The 15138-nt window shown below is 43.7% G+C and overlaps 1 protein-coding gene across 1 annotated transcript in view; it reads right to left on the reverse strand.

Moving 5' to 3' along the window:
* The window catches only part of GRK5 (G protein-coupled receptor kinase 5), a 240768-nt gene extending 226303 nt beyond the window's left edge, over nt 1-14465 (reverse strand). The window contains exon 1 of the mRNA XM_084846082.1: nt 14069-14465. Coding sequence (XP_084702208.1) covers nt 14069-14120 — 52 coding nt within the window. The 5' untranslated portion in view covers nt 14121-14465. The remainder of the gene's footprint in view (nt 1-14068) is intronic.
* Between the last annotated feature and the right edge of the window lie 673 nt (nt 14466-15138).

Consider the following 15138-nt stretch of genomic DNA (forward strand, 5'->3'; position numbering starts at 1 on the left):
CCAGTTAGCTTTCATTCTCAAATACTAGTACAGGTTGTATTTTAACAATGGATGCTAATTTTAAACGTTCCAACAAAATCAAAAGGATCCCCAAGATTATGTTCTTAGTATCAGGATTTCAGCTAAATGGAGATGATGTTGCCTGCTAGTCCTATCTCTAAGTTGCACATGACTGGAACAAAAAGCTATTATCATTGTTTGTATTACTTGATCTCTGGTGCCTCTACTCACTGTTCTTCACCCTCTGCTGAATGAGCTACAGCCTGTGAAGTAGCTCCGTGACTTCTTTAATAATATCAGGCAATGCCCAACATATGGATAGCAACTGGAAGAAGTGACCTGGCCAGAGTGAATTCATTATCTCCTGACCTTCACTCTAGTTTCCCTTCTGGAATCTGGTGGTGCAAGTCATGATGGACAGAATTCCCGTAGCAAGGACACCTTCTCCATAGCCCTTAACCAAATCCTTGAGGATTACAAATGGAGCACTGTTCTGCCAAACCAGAAATTAAAGAACATCAGATATCATAAAACAATGAAGGCCCCATTTATTTGCCATATTCCCTGGATGAGACAAAACACTAGCAAAAATGTATTTCCATATTTAAGAAAATGGTACTGCTTTCTTTCTTTTGGACATCAGCTATGAAATGTACCATCTAAAAGCCCACTTTTCAAGATAGTTTCATCCAACACTAGCTTCATTCATAACCACAACACACACACACAGCAGACAGAGAAACATCTATATACAGCAAATAGATACTAATTTCTATATACAGCAAATAGAAACTAACATCTGTATACAGCAAATAGAAACTAACATCTGTATACAGCAAATAGAAAATCTTTGTCCTCTTAAACAAAGGGATGAAGAGGAAAGATTGCCTTCAATGACCACAGCATGTTAAGTCCTTTATTTTTTACCGGAGAGCATTAATACGTTGCCAGCATGTACTGAACTGATATCATTTCAACCTCACAAACAATTTCCTTTGAGGGGAGGACACTAAAATAATGGCCTGTAAGACAGTGGATAGCATTTGAAAGATGAAATATAATAAGAGTTGCTGATCAACCAGAAATAAAACATCCTGACTCCGTTTTTGTTTTGGAGCCAGTGGCCAGAAAAACAAGGGTAGGACTACAGCTTCCCACTGGTTGTTTGGGGTTTTCTTAGGTGTACATCTCTGATGAAAAAACAGCTCCGCCTCCTGGCCTACCAGAAACTGCTGAGCTCTGCCCCCACCCCCGCATCTCTACCCCACAATCTCTCAGGCTCTGCCCCCTGCCCAAATAACAGAATTTTTGAATTCAAGCATTGGCAGTTCCAAATATAAGCAAGATCTTGAAACTCCTGTTAGTTATTCTCTTGACCAATAAAATCATGCTGCCACAATAGCAGAGGCAATTCCAGAAAAACTAGTTTGCAGGAGCAAAGGGCCGGCAAAACCCATTATTACGAGAGCAAGGATTTTGCAACACATATTAAATACAAATATGCTGTGACTGAAAGCTGGGGAGTGAATGAGGTGGTACGAAATATTTTGGAGGAGTGACTGCTGTTCCTTAGAGCAGCCTCCCTCAATGTAGTGCCTCCAGAAGTGTTGGAGTACAAATCCCATTTTCCTATGATAAGAGTTGTAGTCGAACACATCTCAAAGGCACCAGGTTGTGGGAAGCCCCTTAGAGTCATCCTTGCACGATAGGTGATGAAGAATAAGTGTAATTTCATTCAATTAAACATTCCTGCAAGGGTAAACACTTCAAGGCTAAATGTATGCTAAAATGCACTCTAAGAACAATGCTCCAAGCATGAATACAAGCCATTCCCATAGAGTCCCTGAGATTGTAGCCATTGACTACATATACAGTAGGCAAGGAAGGAAGGAATACGGAGGTCATTGACTCCTCAAACTGTATAAATGAATTCTATCATTTGGAATTGGCTGGAAAATAATAACAGTAAGAGAAATAAAGGGCATGGCACAACCGAATTTCCTTTCTCTAAACATATGCAAACAGTTTAAAACAAAACAAGTAACGGCCAATTTCAAATGACTCTGGTCTTGCAAACCCTTGCAAAATATGTAGGTGGTTATTTGGGGCAATGAGAGAAAAAGGTGGCCAGTGCACATGAAAGAGTGCATGAAAACATAGAGCAAAAACTAGTGCTGTGCTGAAAATTTCCCTACTTTTTTTCTACCATTCTTATTCAATTTGATAGAAAAGAAATTGCTTTCGAAAAGAAATTCAAAGGAGGATAAACTTCTGAGAAATTCTCATGGGTTGGGTTTGGGGTTCTTATGCTTACCTTACTTATGAGGTGGCTGAGGAGTGTGCACGAGTGTCCTGTCTTTCATTATACAGTCATCTCCATGGCAGCCTGTAGCCTCCAGTAGCCTCCTCGGCTTCCCGCACTTCAATTAAAGCCATCATGAAGAAGACATTGTGAAGCAATTCCTCCCATGGGGCTTTTTCAGTTCAGAAAGTGCAAGTGGCCTGGGAGGCTGCAGAGCAATGGAAAGATGTGTAATAGCCTTGGCCATCTCACAGTGATTAGGTAAGCTCAAAAATACCACCAAAAGAAATTCAAAATTCTGCCTCAGAAAAGTGGAAGCCTGAACACAGTTGATGCCGTTGCCACCTATAGAAGCAGTGCAATAAACCAAAACCCCTTCAGAAAAAAGAAAGAACCTGTGCTACAACCCCTGCCAATAGTGAGCCCTATCTATGAGAAACTGCTGCAGAATTTCTCCCCCCCTAGGAAAAATTCGGTGAAATTGTCCCCTCAATTTCTCTGCCCACAAATAGGCTGGAGAATTTTGAGAGGCCCTTTGTGCACAACTCTAGCAAAAACTAAGATTGCAACCTGCCAAAAAGCGTTAGGTGTGCGGGGAGGGCAGGGACACGTGTCAGGGCACCATTGAGAAGCTACAGTAAAGGCTTTGGAGGGCCACATGCACTAAAGACATGCACTCCCAGGTTTGTTACACACAAAATGGGCTTCATGATATCCCCAGATGGCAAATTTTACAGCACCTTTGGCCTATCACATTAAGCATGTGTGTGTGTGTGGGGGGGTGCCTATTTATGGCCACTGGCCCCATTGCTACTCTGTAAGATCTTCTACAAAGATCCTTTGCATTCCACCAACATCTGATGTGTTCGAGACATAGGAGAAGGACTTTTCTGTGACCGCACCTGGGCTCTACAACCCCCTACCTAAGGAGACCTACTAAGCCTATGGTCTTCCCTCACTGTGTGCAATGATAACCCTTTTCCAGAAGTCATTTGGCATGTCAGTTTGTTAATTTTAATCTCTCTGGGAGTTTAGTTTTGGAAGTTATTTTAATCCTGCCTCCTTGATTTTCCTGCTCTTGCTTGTTTTTATTGTATGTTATTATTCTTCCATGCTGTTAAGTGGCTTGTACTTTTTTCATGGAGCGGGGCAGGGGGAAGGTGAGGTAAATAGACAAACAAACATGCATGGACAAACTGTACGCATGTAGGCTTCATCCAGGCAATTGAATTGGCAAGATTCCCAATTACCTGGACATAGTCTATGCACTTAGGCTCTTTCATACCTTCTGTGGAATGTGATCCCACCCCCCTGCTGTGCTGCGACAACAAGCTTAAGAGGACGGCTGGCAAGAAAACATACTGCAACTCTAGCCCCATTCAGGCATTCAACAAAGGGTTAATAGCAACATGTGACAAGGAGCATTCCAGTCACACCCCTCTTCTCCATTGCATTTGTCTGTCTGTACTCATGGAGGGCGACTGTCTGCAGTAGGAAGCCTTCTGTATTCATGGGGGTCTCCACACAAGCCGGAACACTGGAAAATCCACGTTCTAGCTCATGTGGAGCATTCCCACAGATACAGGAGGCTCTTCAGACCATCGGCCTCCACCAGTACAGAGGAGAGGGGTGGGGTTGGAGCACTTTTTCTCCTCAGGTGTTTATGTTGCTCCAAGATGCTCTGACTTGGATTCCTGCATTGAGCAGGGGGTTGGACTCGATGGCCTTGTAGGCCCCTTCCAACCCTACTATTCTATGATTCTATGATTCTATGTTAACCCTTGTTTGAAAGCCTGAACAGGGCTTCTGTAGCTCCCTCATGGCTAGGAGGTGGATTTGGGGATGAAGTGGCCCTAACCAAGGCCTGGATTAAAAGGAAAATGGATTCAGCATGGAAGACTATGAGGGGCTGTGGTCTTGGGATTTTGAGAAGCAAGTACATCTAATCTTGTTTCATTACATAACTACTGAATAAATATAACCATCTTCAGTGACATTTAAATGGACGACTTGCAACAATTAGACAAATGGTAAGATTTCTTCCGAAAGGCTGCTCACGTTGGCACAAATCTGGTGTGGAGGGACAATTTTGGATCCTGTGCTAGAGCACATGCTTTGCATGCAGAAGGTCCAGGGTCCAATGCCTGGCACCTCCTCTTAAATTACAGGGCTGGGCAACTTGTGGCCTTCCAGATGTTTTGGCTGGGCTAGCTGGACACATGGTCCAACTTGGACCATGGACCTGGACTACTCCTACCTGAGACCGAAGTGATGCCAGCTCATATCACACCACTTTTGATTAAAGGAGTACACTGCTCACTTTGGGGAAGTCAGAGCAATGGAGCGTATTGATGCAGCTTTATTCATAACAAGGCACACAGATTGTAGCATCAGTATTTTTCGGAACAGAAAGTTAGGCTACAGAAATTCCTTAAGACTTGAGTATTTGTTGGCCCAAACTGCTTTCATTCTTACTATATTCTGTAAGACTGTTCCACAATGAAAAGAATGAGCTTAATTAGTTCCAGTTGTCCATGCACCACTAGACTCTTATACATGGGGGGTGGGGAAGGTGCTGTGCAGCTGTGAGGCTCGTTGGCTAATGCTTGTTTTCTGTTCATGAGCAAAACAGATAAAGCAAAATTCAGCAAGGGTTACCACCACATCTGTTAAGAGGACACACATCTCCTGTCAGCTGCCGTTCCTGGTTAGCCTTCTTGTCAGCAAGTGCTAAGCCCATGAAATTCAGAGATTATATATAACTCCTGTGCTAGATGTCTGCACCATTGGGCATGCTATGTGAAAAATGACCCTGTTTTTGTGCAGAGCTGCGATAAAGTTAAGACTTTGTGGTTCTTGGTGCCAAAAGGAGATCCAAGCCCAAACCCTGAAACAAGCCTAACGAATATAACTAGATGAAATGACAATATTTGGGATGCAGCCAATTCCTAACATGCCGGAGTACCGACCGATTGAAGTGTATCTTGTAACAAACCATAGATGCTTAAACTATGGTGCATCAACAGCCAGTGGTCCATGACACCACAATAAAAATGAGAGGAAAATTCTGAAGAGCTAGAGGCTTCAACTCGATCCACTCTTGGGTGTTACAGCTGCTATTCTACTAGCAAAGAGTTTGGGTGACCACCACCACCACCCCGCCATTCAACAGCTGAGATTTCCTCTGCCCAGCAGAATTCCAAGGCTTTCACAACTTATCAAACTCATTCCATATGCTTGGGAGGGGGTGGAATGGGACAGCATGATGGAAATGCTCAGAATGTTTAAGGAAACCCACAATTTTCATACTTCACTGCTTAGATCAGGCCCAGGGGCCAAATTTGGCCCACCTGGGAACCAAATCCAGCATTCCGTGGTTCCCCAGATGGCCACATCCCCTTTCCCTGGCCCCACCCCCTTTGCCTGACCACCAGTCATTTTGTGGATTCTGGCTTTTGTGCAGTCTGCTTGCCACTCTAAAAGGTTTAAATGCCTCTCCTACGGCATAGTTACTGGCAGGAAGAGTTTGGCCCCACATCCCTTCAGCCCACCACTGAAATGTTACCTGGACAGCGTCTCTGAATGGAATTTCAGCCTTGGGGCTGAAGGAGGTTCAAAACCCCTGGTTCATATGGTCATTTACTGCACAGCATCCTCACTGTACAAATTTAGTGAAACCAGGTTGCCCCTTGAGAAGAGAGTTGTGACTCACTCACACTTTGGGAAAAGAGTGTGGTACTGTTTGCAACAAAATACTGCTTGCGATCAGGCAAAGTGTTTCAGTATCTTCTCTGGAATTTGTTCTAACACTATCTAATCTCCTTTTTCAGTTGAAGATTGGCTTGCCTTTTCAGCCATGCAAATGGCTGCAGTTGTAATGTCAAAAGCATGCACACGTGGCTTTGTGGGACTGCGAACACTGCATCCTGTTCTCACGCAACATATTGTCCAGGGTGGGGTGCCAAAATCTTTCAATGGGTGGTACCAGATGACAAAGTAGCACGGAAACTTTGGATGGGATATTGTGTGTGGGGTTTTCTTCCTGCATATGTGTGTGTAATTCAATAGACAGATAGTACTCATGTCAGATGAACCCTAAATTTAGTTGTTCCTCTCATGGAGATGGAAGGGTGCAGGGGTTGATTTACATATACTACTTCATTTCAACAACGACTCTTGTTAGCCCCTTATATACTAACAATTTATTATGGCATAAACCAGCCTCTCTTAACCTGGTCTCTTCCAAATGTTTTGAACTACAGCTCCCATCAGCCCCAGCCAGCATGACCAATGACTAGTGTGATGGGAGTTACAGTCCAAAATATCTGGAGGACACGAGGATGGGGGAAGGCTGGCATAAGCTTTCATGAACTACAGTCTACATCATCAGATTGACACTAAATGTGTTAACCTCTAAGGTGCCAGAACACTGTTTTTGCTTCAACCACCTTAACCCGCCTGTCTGTCTGGAAATGATGACTTAATTTCTGTATCTGTAAATGTAATATTGCTTATTAAAAGATAAGGGGTTAAAACGCAAGAGGGGCAGGCATGCAAGAGATATCCTGCAAAAGATTTTAGAAATATTGCACTGGAAAACAGACAGAGGACCTCAGACAGAGATATTGAGCAGATACTGATGCATTCACACCAGAATCTCACTTTTCTCCACTTTGTTGCTGCCTCCACTTCTTGGCAAAAGATTTTGAATCTTCTTACTAAAGAATTAATGGTGAAGTGCCTGCATATGCTAAAAATGAATATAGGCATCTTTTCTATCACAGCAGTTATGGATAAGATTTCATAACACATGTACGTTTATTTGTACACTGTGCATGTAAGCTTGTTTGTCTGAGAGAGAAGCTGGCAAACAGACAGACGCCCATCAGCTTCCAACACATCAGGTGATACATTGGCCTGATGAGGCAGGCAGAAGGATGCTGATTTCACTCTAGGCTATGTGATAAAACTTAATGCCTTTCTACTAGAACAGATCTTTTCACATCCACTAAGTATTACAGCATCCTGCACTCACTATATTGGGAAGGTGTGGTCCAAGAACACATGATGGTTTGGGTAGCTGGTCCCACTGCTGAATTTAAGAAATGTCAGTGATAACATCAATCATGTGGGCACAACCCTATGACAAACGGGAGCCTCTTTCAGGAAGGAAGTGTACAATCAAGTACAGCCCATGGTTCTACCTCAACTGTATCGCCTGAACTTAAGACACCTTTTTACTCACTCCAGTTACACAAAACATTTGGTCAAGCTCACCACCTTCAAAACAAACTTGCTCCAAAGGACTTGACTGTGAGTAATGGCTGACTTGCAGGAGGATGGCTGACTTGCAGTGGAAGGCTGTCGTTTCCCTCTTGTATGTCAGGACACAGGACATAGGAAGCCGCCTGACGTAGAGTACAGCCCATGGTTCTACCTCATGGTTCTACCTCATGGTTCTACCTCAACTGTATCGCCTGAACTTAAGACACCTTTTTACTCACTCCAGTTACACAAAACATTTGGTCAAGCTCACCACCTTCAAAACAAACTTGCTCCAAAGGACTTGACTGTGAGTAATGGCTGACTTGCAGGAGGATGGCTGACTTGCAGTGGAAGGCTGTCGTTTCCCTCTTGTATGTCAGGACACAGGACATAGGAAGCCGCCTGACGTAGAGTCAGATCAGTGGTCCATCTAGCCCAATAATGTCTACTCTGGCTGGAAGCAGCCCTTCCAGGTCTCAGGCAGATGTTTCCCAGCACAGCTAGCTGAGATCCTTTCACTAGAGATAGTGGGATTGACCTTCTGCGTGCCGCTCATGTGTTCTACCACTGTGCTATAGGCCATGTCGGCCAGCTTTCCCCAACCTGGTGGTCTCCAGATGTGTTGGGACTGCAACTCCCATAATTCTCATGCTAGCTGAGAATTATGGGAGTTGCAGTTCCAACGCATTTGGAGGCCACCAGGTTGGGGAAGGTTGATCAGGACTTTAAGGTGGAGGAAGTGCTTTTACTAAAAAACATGGGATTGGAAGGTAAAGCTGCATAATCTAAAGGGAAACCTTGGTGGAGCCCTATATTAGCTTCATCTTAGCAAGAAACCCAGCCAGTCTTTCAAAATCATGTCTGAAGATTCATTGCAAAGAGAATTAAACCAGGGGATTCTTCAGACATTGCCTAGAGACTATTGATTTATTTGCAATGGAAATAAATGGTTTTTCTGTGCCGTGGACGTATTGCTATTTAGGCCACCCAGGTTCTTTACCACTGAGAAGGAGCTCCTCCCCTTCGTGTGCATGAGTAATTTAAACCACAAGAAAACAGTTGTTTTTGCTGTGCAGTAACTTGCTATTTGTATCCTGGGAGGTGTCTTCACAACAACGTTTTATCAAGTTACAGTTGTGATCAAAAGTCACTTCTTACGATGCTCCTTAGCAAAAATTGTTGTGTGAATTGGCTCCAAGTTCTTCTTGAATTGACAGTAGCGTTTCCTGTAATGGCTGTTTGAAGTGAAATCACCAGCAAACACATTGAATGATTGCAGCCAAACATATTGCCTGTGTAAACTTTCCAGGGCCAGTCCTATGAGCCGTTCATACTTAATGTGGAAATGCTTGTGGAAGATTTGCAAATCTCCTTTTGTGAGCATACTAGAATCACACCAGAACCTCAGCTACAGGGGCGGGGCGGGGGGGGGGGAGAGACACCACAAGCTGTGCCAAATCAAGAGATGTAGATAGGCAAATGGATTTCCCCCGTTCAAAATAAATAGTGCTCATTTATTACTCCTATTATTTAATTATGGGGTGCATATATGTTTTTGACAATGCAACAGAACTGGAAATTTTTGTTTGCTTGTTATAACTATGTTTGAACAATATTTTGTATATGATGAGTTCTCAAAATCTGTTGATTTTGCTATGCAAAAAAAGAATCTCATCAGGATCAGAGGGAATCTAAGATTCTGTTCTGTCTGAGGTGGGTCGATGGTGATAAAATAAGCAAGGGTGCAATCTTAATGTGTATATCGATGGTGATATACACATGTGATAAAGTAAGTAAGGGCGCAATCCTAACTAGATAGGTGGCCACTTCCGACCTCAGAGGCAACCGCCTATCCAGAGCAAGGCAGGAGAGGCACAGGGGGGATTGTTCCCTCTGCGCCTCTCCTGCCTTGCTATTTTTCACTACACAGCCGTTTTTGGCTGTCTAGCGGCTGGGGGGGCGACTGGGAGAGGCAGCTGCCGTATGACACATTGGATGTGTCATACACACAACTCCTCTCTCCCCACCCCAGAACGCCCCCCAGCCCCGCCCCTTTTCAGTCGCTCCACACTCCTCTTCTGAGTGCGGAGGATGGGGCTTCTCCACGCTGCCTCAGAGGCAGCACGGATGAGGAGGGCAGTCAGTTTTCTGGGAACCGACCTCGGAGTGTGAGGTAGGTTCCCGGAAATGAGCATATCCTGTGGCCCTCCAGACAGTGTCTAGCGGCCATAGGATTGCCCTCTAAGCCTATTTACTTTAATGGACAAATTTACAAATAATTGTCCTCAAATTATTTGGATTACTTTTCATATTACAATGTTTCTGCCTCCCAGATCAAGTAAAGGTTGAAAAGATCACAAATTTCTCTGTTACATTAATCTAGTCTAGTTCCCAGCTGCTGTACTGATAATGCTTTTAGCCTATATCTCTAGTTTCTGAAACATCAAGGCCTCTACACTATGCTGTTATCTTAAGTGTCTAGGCAGTATCTTTTAGAACTCTGGCTTTCCAAAATGTCATGACATAACTTGGTTTATTCTATACAAACTTCTTAGCCTTTGTGACTGAGCTTTTTCAGGTACTTAAATTGTTTCAGTGCATTCTGTTGTGGACATGCTAAATTACTATTGAAACTATTACTATTAAAACTTATTCAATAGCATTGGGGAGTGTACTAAAAAGATGAAATAACTGAAGTACCCAATACAGGCATTTCCCCTACAATACTGATCACCGAGGTTCCAGAAACTGAAAAATAAGCATGCTTAAAGAGAGGGACCTTTCCTACCCTGCTACCCTGCAGTGAATAATCTGTATTTTTTGCACAATTAATTTAGTTTAATTATGAATGTGTTGCAAAAGCCCATGATGGGAACATAGGAAGCTGCCTTATACAGAGTCGGACCATTGTCTGTAGTGACTGGAAGCAGATTTCCAGGGTTTCAGACAGATGATTTTCCCAACCCTACTTAAAGGTGTCAAGAGATTGAACCTGGGACTTTCTGCATACAAAACATGTGTTGAATCACTGACTTACAGCTCTTCCCTCATATTTTTGTGCCTGAAACGTTTTATTTTATTTGAGGTTTGCAGGTTGTAAACCTATGTTGAATGTTGAGTTACAACAGGGAACTCCGTATTGGTCTTGTTGCCCAAGATGATGTGTGTAACAATTTGATTATGGTGACAACACAACTGTGTGAATTGATTTTAAAATTTCCAGCTTAAATTATATCTTTTGTGAAACTTTCTAGTGTGTATAAAAAAGAATGATCGCTCACAAATTATATGCAAAACTAGGGATAAAGCCAATGTGAACAGGCAAATATTGGCTTGGAATATTAAGGCAGTATTCAGGAGAGAGTGTTAAATCACCTCCGATCTTGCATTTGGCATTTCAATGCACCCACAAGAAGGTACAATAGGACAGGCAAAGACTAACCTGTGCTGCATCACATCTTCAATTGTCAGACATGTCCTGGTGTTCATTTGTTGGGAAACTTAGTTGAGGACCAGTATAAGTGTTGTGTGAGTATCTAATCCCCCAGAACATACCTTCATAGACACATCCTTACAGAAAAGGTCCAACAGAAGAAGAGAAACCTCTCTCAGATTAATGTTCCCCAGAATCTGGGGATCTGTTCTTTGAACAAGTGTGGATTGAAATGTTCCTGATCCAGAAAAATTATGCTGATGTATTTTCATTTAAGATAACACTGTATAACTAGAATCAATGGGACTAGACCAATTTAAACTACTTCAGCAAAATGATCACAACTAAGTATTTCAATGTTCTGCTTCATGGCCATCCACCATTGCTACATTTACATTCTCACACATTAAGATCAATAAATTAAAGACACCAATTTCAGGGGCCAGAAACTTTCTGCAGGAATATTACATGAGGAACACTTAGAGGACTGTGTAATCTCTGAAGCCCATTGGAAGAGTCAGAGGATAGTCTAAATCCACCACTCAAACACTTCAGGCATTGCATTTTCACTACACAAAGACATATTTTTTTCGTAGGGAGAGAAGTGTGAAAGACACCCACACAGAGTAGTATGTGTGAAGAATGTGTAAGTGTCTGGTTTGTCACGATTTTTGTCTTAGGAAGTCACTGAATAGATTTTTTTTAAAAGTCAGATGTGAGTCATCCTTGAGCCTCAGATACCCTGAGGCTTGGGTCGGTAACAAATCTTTCAAAATGTGCAAGCTTCACTTCACACACTGTCTAGTGTACAGGAAATAAAGAAACCTCAAACAGTATCTGTGTGAGAATTGTCTGGGCACTTAAGCTGCACTTGCAGATGAACTTAGATGTTCAAAGAAAAAACAATCTTATTTCCGTCTTGAAACAGCATACTAACTATATATTAGTTTGAAATACTTTTTTTTTACCTGCCAAAAGTTTCCCCCCCAAGCCATAAAATACATAACAGCATTTGACCACTAGATGGCTCTTCACAGATGTTCTGTGATCATTTTCTTTCCTTTAGTATTCTGTCAGCAGTGAGACTGTATGCTGCTTCCTTTACAAACACTAACTGTGCTTTTATCGTACAAAAACCGAGCTGAAATCTCTTATCAATATGCAAAGATGTCCACCATGCGATAACAGTGTAGTAAACGACATCCATTTCTATCTATTTCTCCTTTTAGAAAATGTGCCTTGTTTATTCTCCCCAATACATGATCTCTCCTTTTTTTTTTTTAAGCTCACAAGAATCAAAATGATCTACTATATTATTACATAACATTTACATTGACTGAGTATGGATAATCAATTGAGACAATTGCACAACAACCATCAGAGAGCAGTCCCATGAGGCATACCCACAGGAGTTTCACAAGAGGACAGCAAGGTTTGATATAGGAAGTCTGAGGAGAAACGATCACCACATTGATAAAATTGAAAAGGGGCTTAAGGCCATCTAATGCAGCCGTCTACAAGCCCTTCCCCATCTGCTTATGCAACTCAGACCAGAGCCTTAAAATAAGCAAGAGACCATCCGCTGTATTTCTAACGGATAATCTTATGGATGGTGCGTGCATGGTGGTTGTTCTTAAAGTCATCACAGTATGTCAGTGAGGCTAGAGGTAAGGAAACAAAAGACTGATATTAAGTACCCCACCCACCACTAGATTAAAGGGCACCGGGGATCTGGCACAAGTAGAAATGAATGCCTTCGACTGCTCGCCTCCACTGGAAGCAATCGCAATTGCTCACCCCTTTAGCAGATAAAAAGAACACTCCCCTCTTCATTATCCAACCGAAGAGGTGTGCATCAACACAGCCCCAGAATAGCCAAAAGACATTATGAGTCTCTGGTTCAGGCCATGGGTATTTTCATTCATCAAATGCAGTGAATGGAAGCTCCAAATACTGCAAGCCGTGTTCAAAAACTGAGCCTTTCAGATGCGACTGCCTCTCAAGAGGATATCCTACTCTGAGAGGTTCAGTTGAGACCAAAAAAGAAAGGAAAGGAAACGAATGAAGAAAACACCCAGGAAAGGAAGCGAATGAAGAAAACACCCAGTCATTCAAGAAGAGAAAGCCACATCCCCCTACCCAGATGATGTTGGGTTGAAACGCAGAATCAAGCTGGTGTTTTTTTTAAGTAATAAAACTAGGAACGGCTATAATTCTATTGATCCGCTGAAGCTGAGATGAGTACTATAGCATTTTATTGGCGGTGTATCCTCCCCACAAGCAGCAGACCCCCCCCCCCTTCCCCTTCAGTTTATGCATGCATGCGCGCACGCACACACACCGCCACAGATCATGCAAAAACAAACCCCTTCCTCTTAACCGTGCCTTATTGTGCGGCTACTGGGGGTGGGGGGCGCTTTTCATATGCAGTGTGCGCAAGGTAATCGCCTCTGCTTCAGTGCAATAGCATCCATCCCCCCCCCCCTTCTCTGTCAGGCTGGGTGACGTTTTTATTATACTACTTCAACGTTTAATAAAGCCCGCAAAGCCCTTCGCTTTTTGCACACACCCCTCCGTGCCAGCCAGTCAATCCAGATCAAGAACCCAAAGCGACTCAAGAGCCCGAAGTATCTGCATGCGCGCTCCCCGTGAAAGAATGCTATTCGCAGCTGACCTTTTAAAACAATACATGCCGAAATCACACACATCTGAGGGGCGAGACTGGAGGAAGGAAGGAAGGGAGAGGGTCAGAGAGCGAGAGCAGAGCCGTAGTTTATTAGCGTCTCAACAATATACGGAAAATCCCCACTGCCTCTTGACTAACGAGCATCCAAATGTCTTCAAAACGGTGCATGCTGTGAACGCCGGTTTCCAGCAAATACACAGCTCCGGCTGGGCTCAACACACACACACACACGCACGTCCCGGCCACACAGAGGATGCATTCTTATCTCCCCACCATCACCTTTCTCCCCTCCGCCGCTCGGCATTGCTTCACAGACGGGCAAAATGCGACAGGCAGAAAAAAGATGCTTGCGCTTGGCGCAGCAGCCCCGCTCTCCTCTTACCTTCCCTGGCTTTGAGCAAGACCGTGTTGGCCACGATGTTTTCCAGCTCCATTGACAAGCTCCGTCAGGACGTTGCAGCGGGGTTGTCAGTTGCAGGAGGCGCTGCTGGCTCTCTCGCTCGGCGTGTGACTAGACGGCGGCAGCCCCCCGTCCCTGGTACATGATCTCGCTTCCTTTCGCTCGATTCTGCCGTCGAGTTCCCTCCTCGAGAAAGAGCCACTGCTTGCTTGCTTGCTCGCTCGCTCGCCCTCCCTCCCTTCTCCAGCACTAAAGTCTCCCCCAGCTCCCTTACGTATCTCGGTTACTCCATTCTCCGCGCCTACATGAAGGAAGAAAAAAAAAACCCACCCTCTCTGCCCTCCTCTGATGGTTTAAGGTTTCAGATGCTTCTGCCTCCTTCCCTCCCCGGGGGTGTGGTACTACGAAGCTGGTTCCGCAGCATTGCGCAGGCGCCATGCTCAACAGCTGGCTCGTTCCTTGGCGCTTGTAGCTTGAGCATGTCGGGAAATGTAGTCTTTCGTGTGTGAAGGGGCAGCCTGTGTCGGGGTTGGCGTTTCCCCCCCGCGCGCGCGCACACACACACAAAGACCACGGGTTGGAGGGAGACCCGTTTTTGCAGCTGCCTTGTGCCGTTTGGGAAAGAGACGCGAAGCAGCAGAAGGGGGCGGAAATGGTCTGGAGCAAACCATTGCATGGTGCATTGAGGGACTTAAAAATATATATTTTTAAAAAAATATATATTTTTTTAATATATATTAAAAAAATATATATTTAACAGAGGGAGGTCTTTCGCGATCAATTACAGGCTTGTCAGTGGTAATGAAGGACCGTGCTTTAATGAAGGAAGTTGCTACTGCAACTCACTTGTTACAGTATCTCAAATTTCATAATGTTACTAACGCATAACTTTAGCGGTTTCTCTTGACGGAATGATAATAAAAATTATACGGAAGCCTCAAGCTGTATTTATTTAATAGGCACAATGCTTATTAAAATGCATTAAATAATATGCATTTTATCACATTGGCATCCCAGCTTCCAAGGATTGCAGAGTAAGTGTCGAGGGTGTA

This window comes from Heloderma suspectum, chromosome 3 (assembly GCF_057233095.1).
Source record: "Heloderma suspectum isolate Gila_16-S chromosome 3, 16-S_ref, whole genome shotgun sequence".
Taxonomy (NCBI): domain Eukaryota; kingdom Metazoa; phylum Chordata; class Lepidosauria; order Squamata; family Helodermatidae; genus Heloderma; species Heloderma suspectum.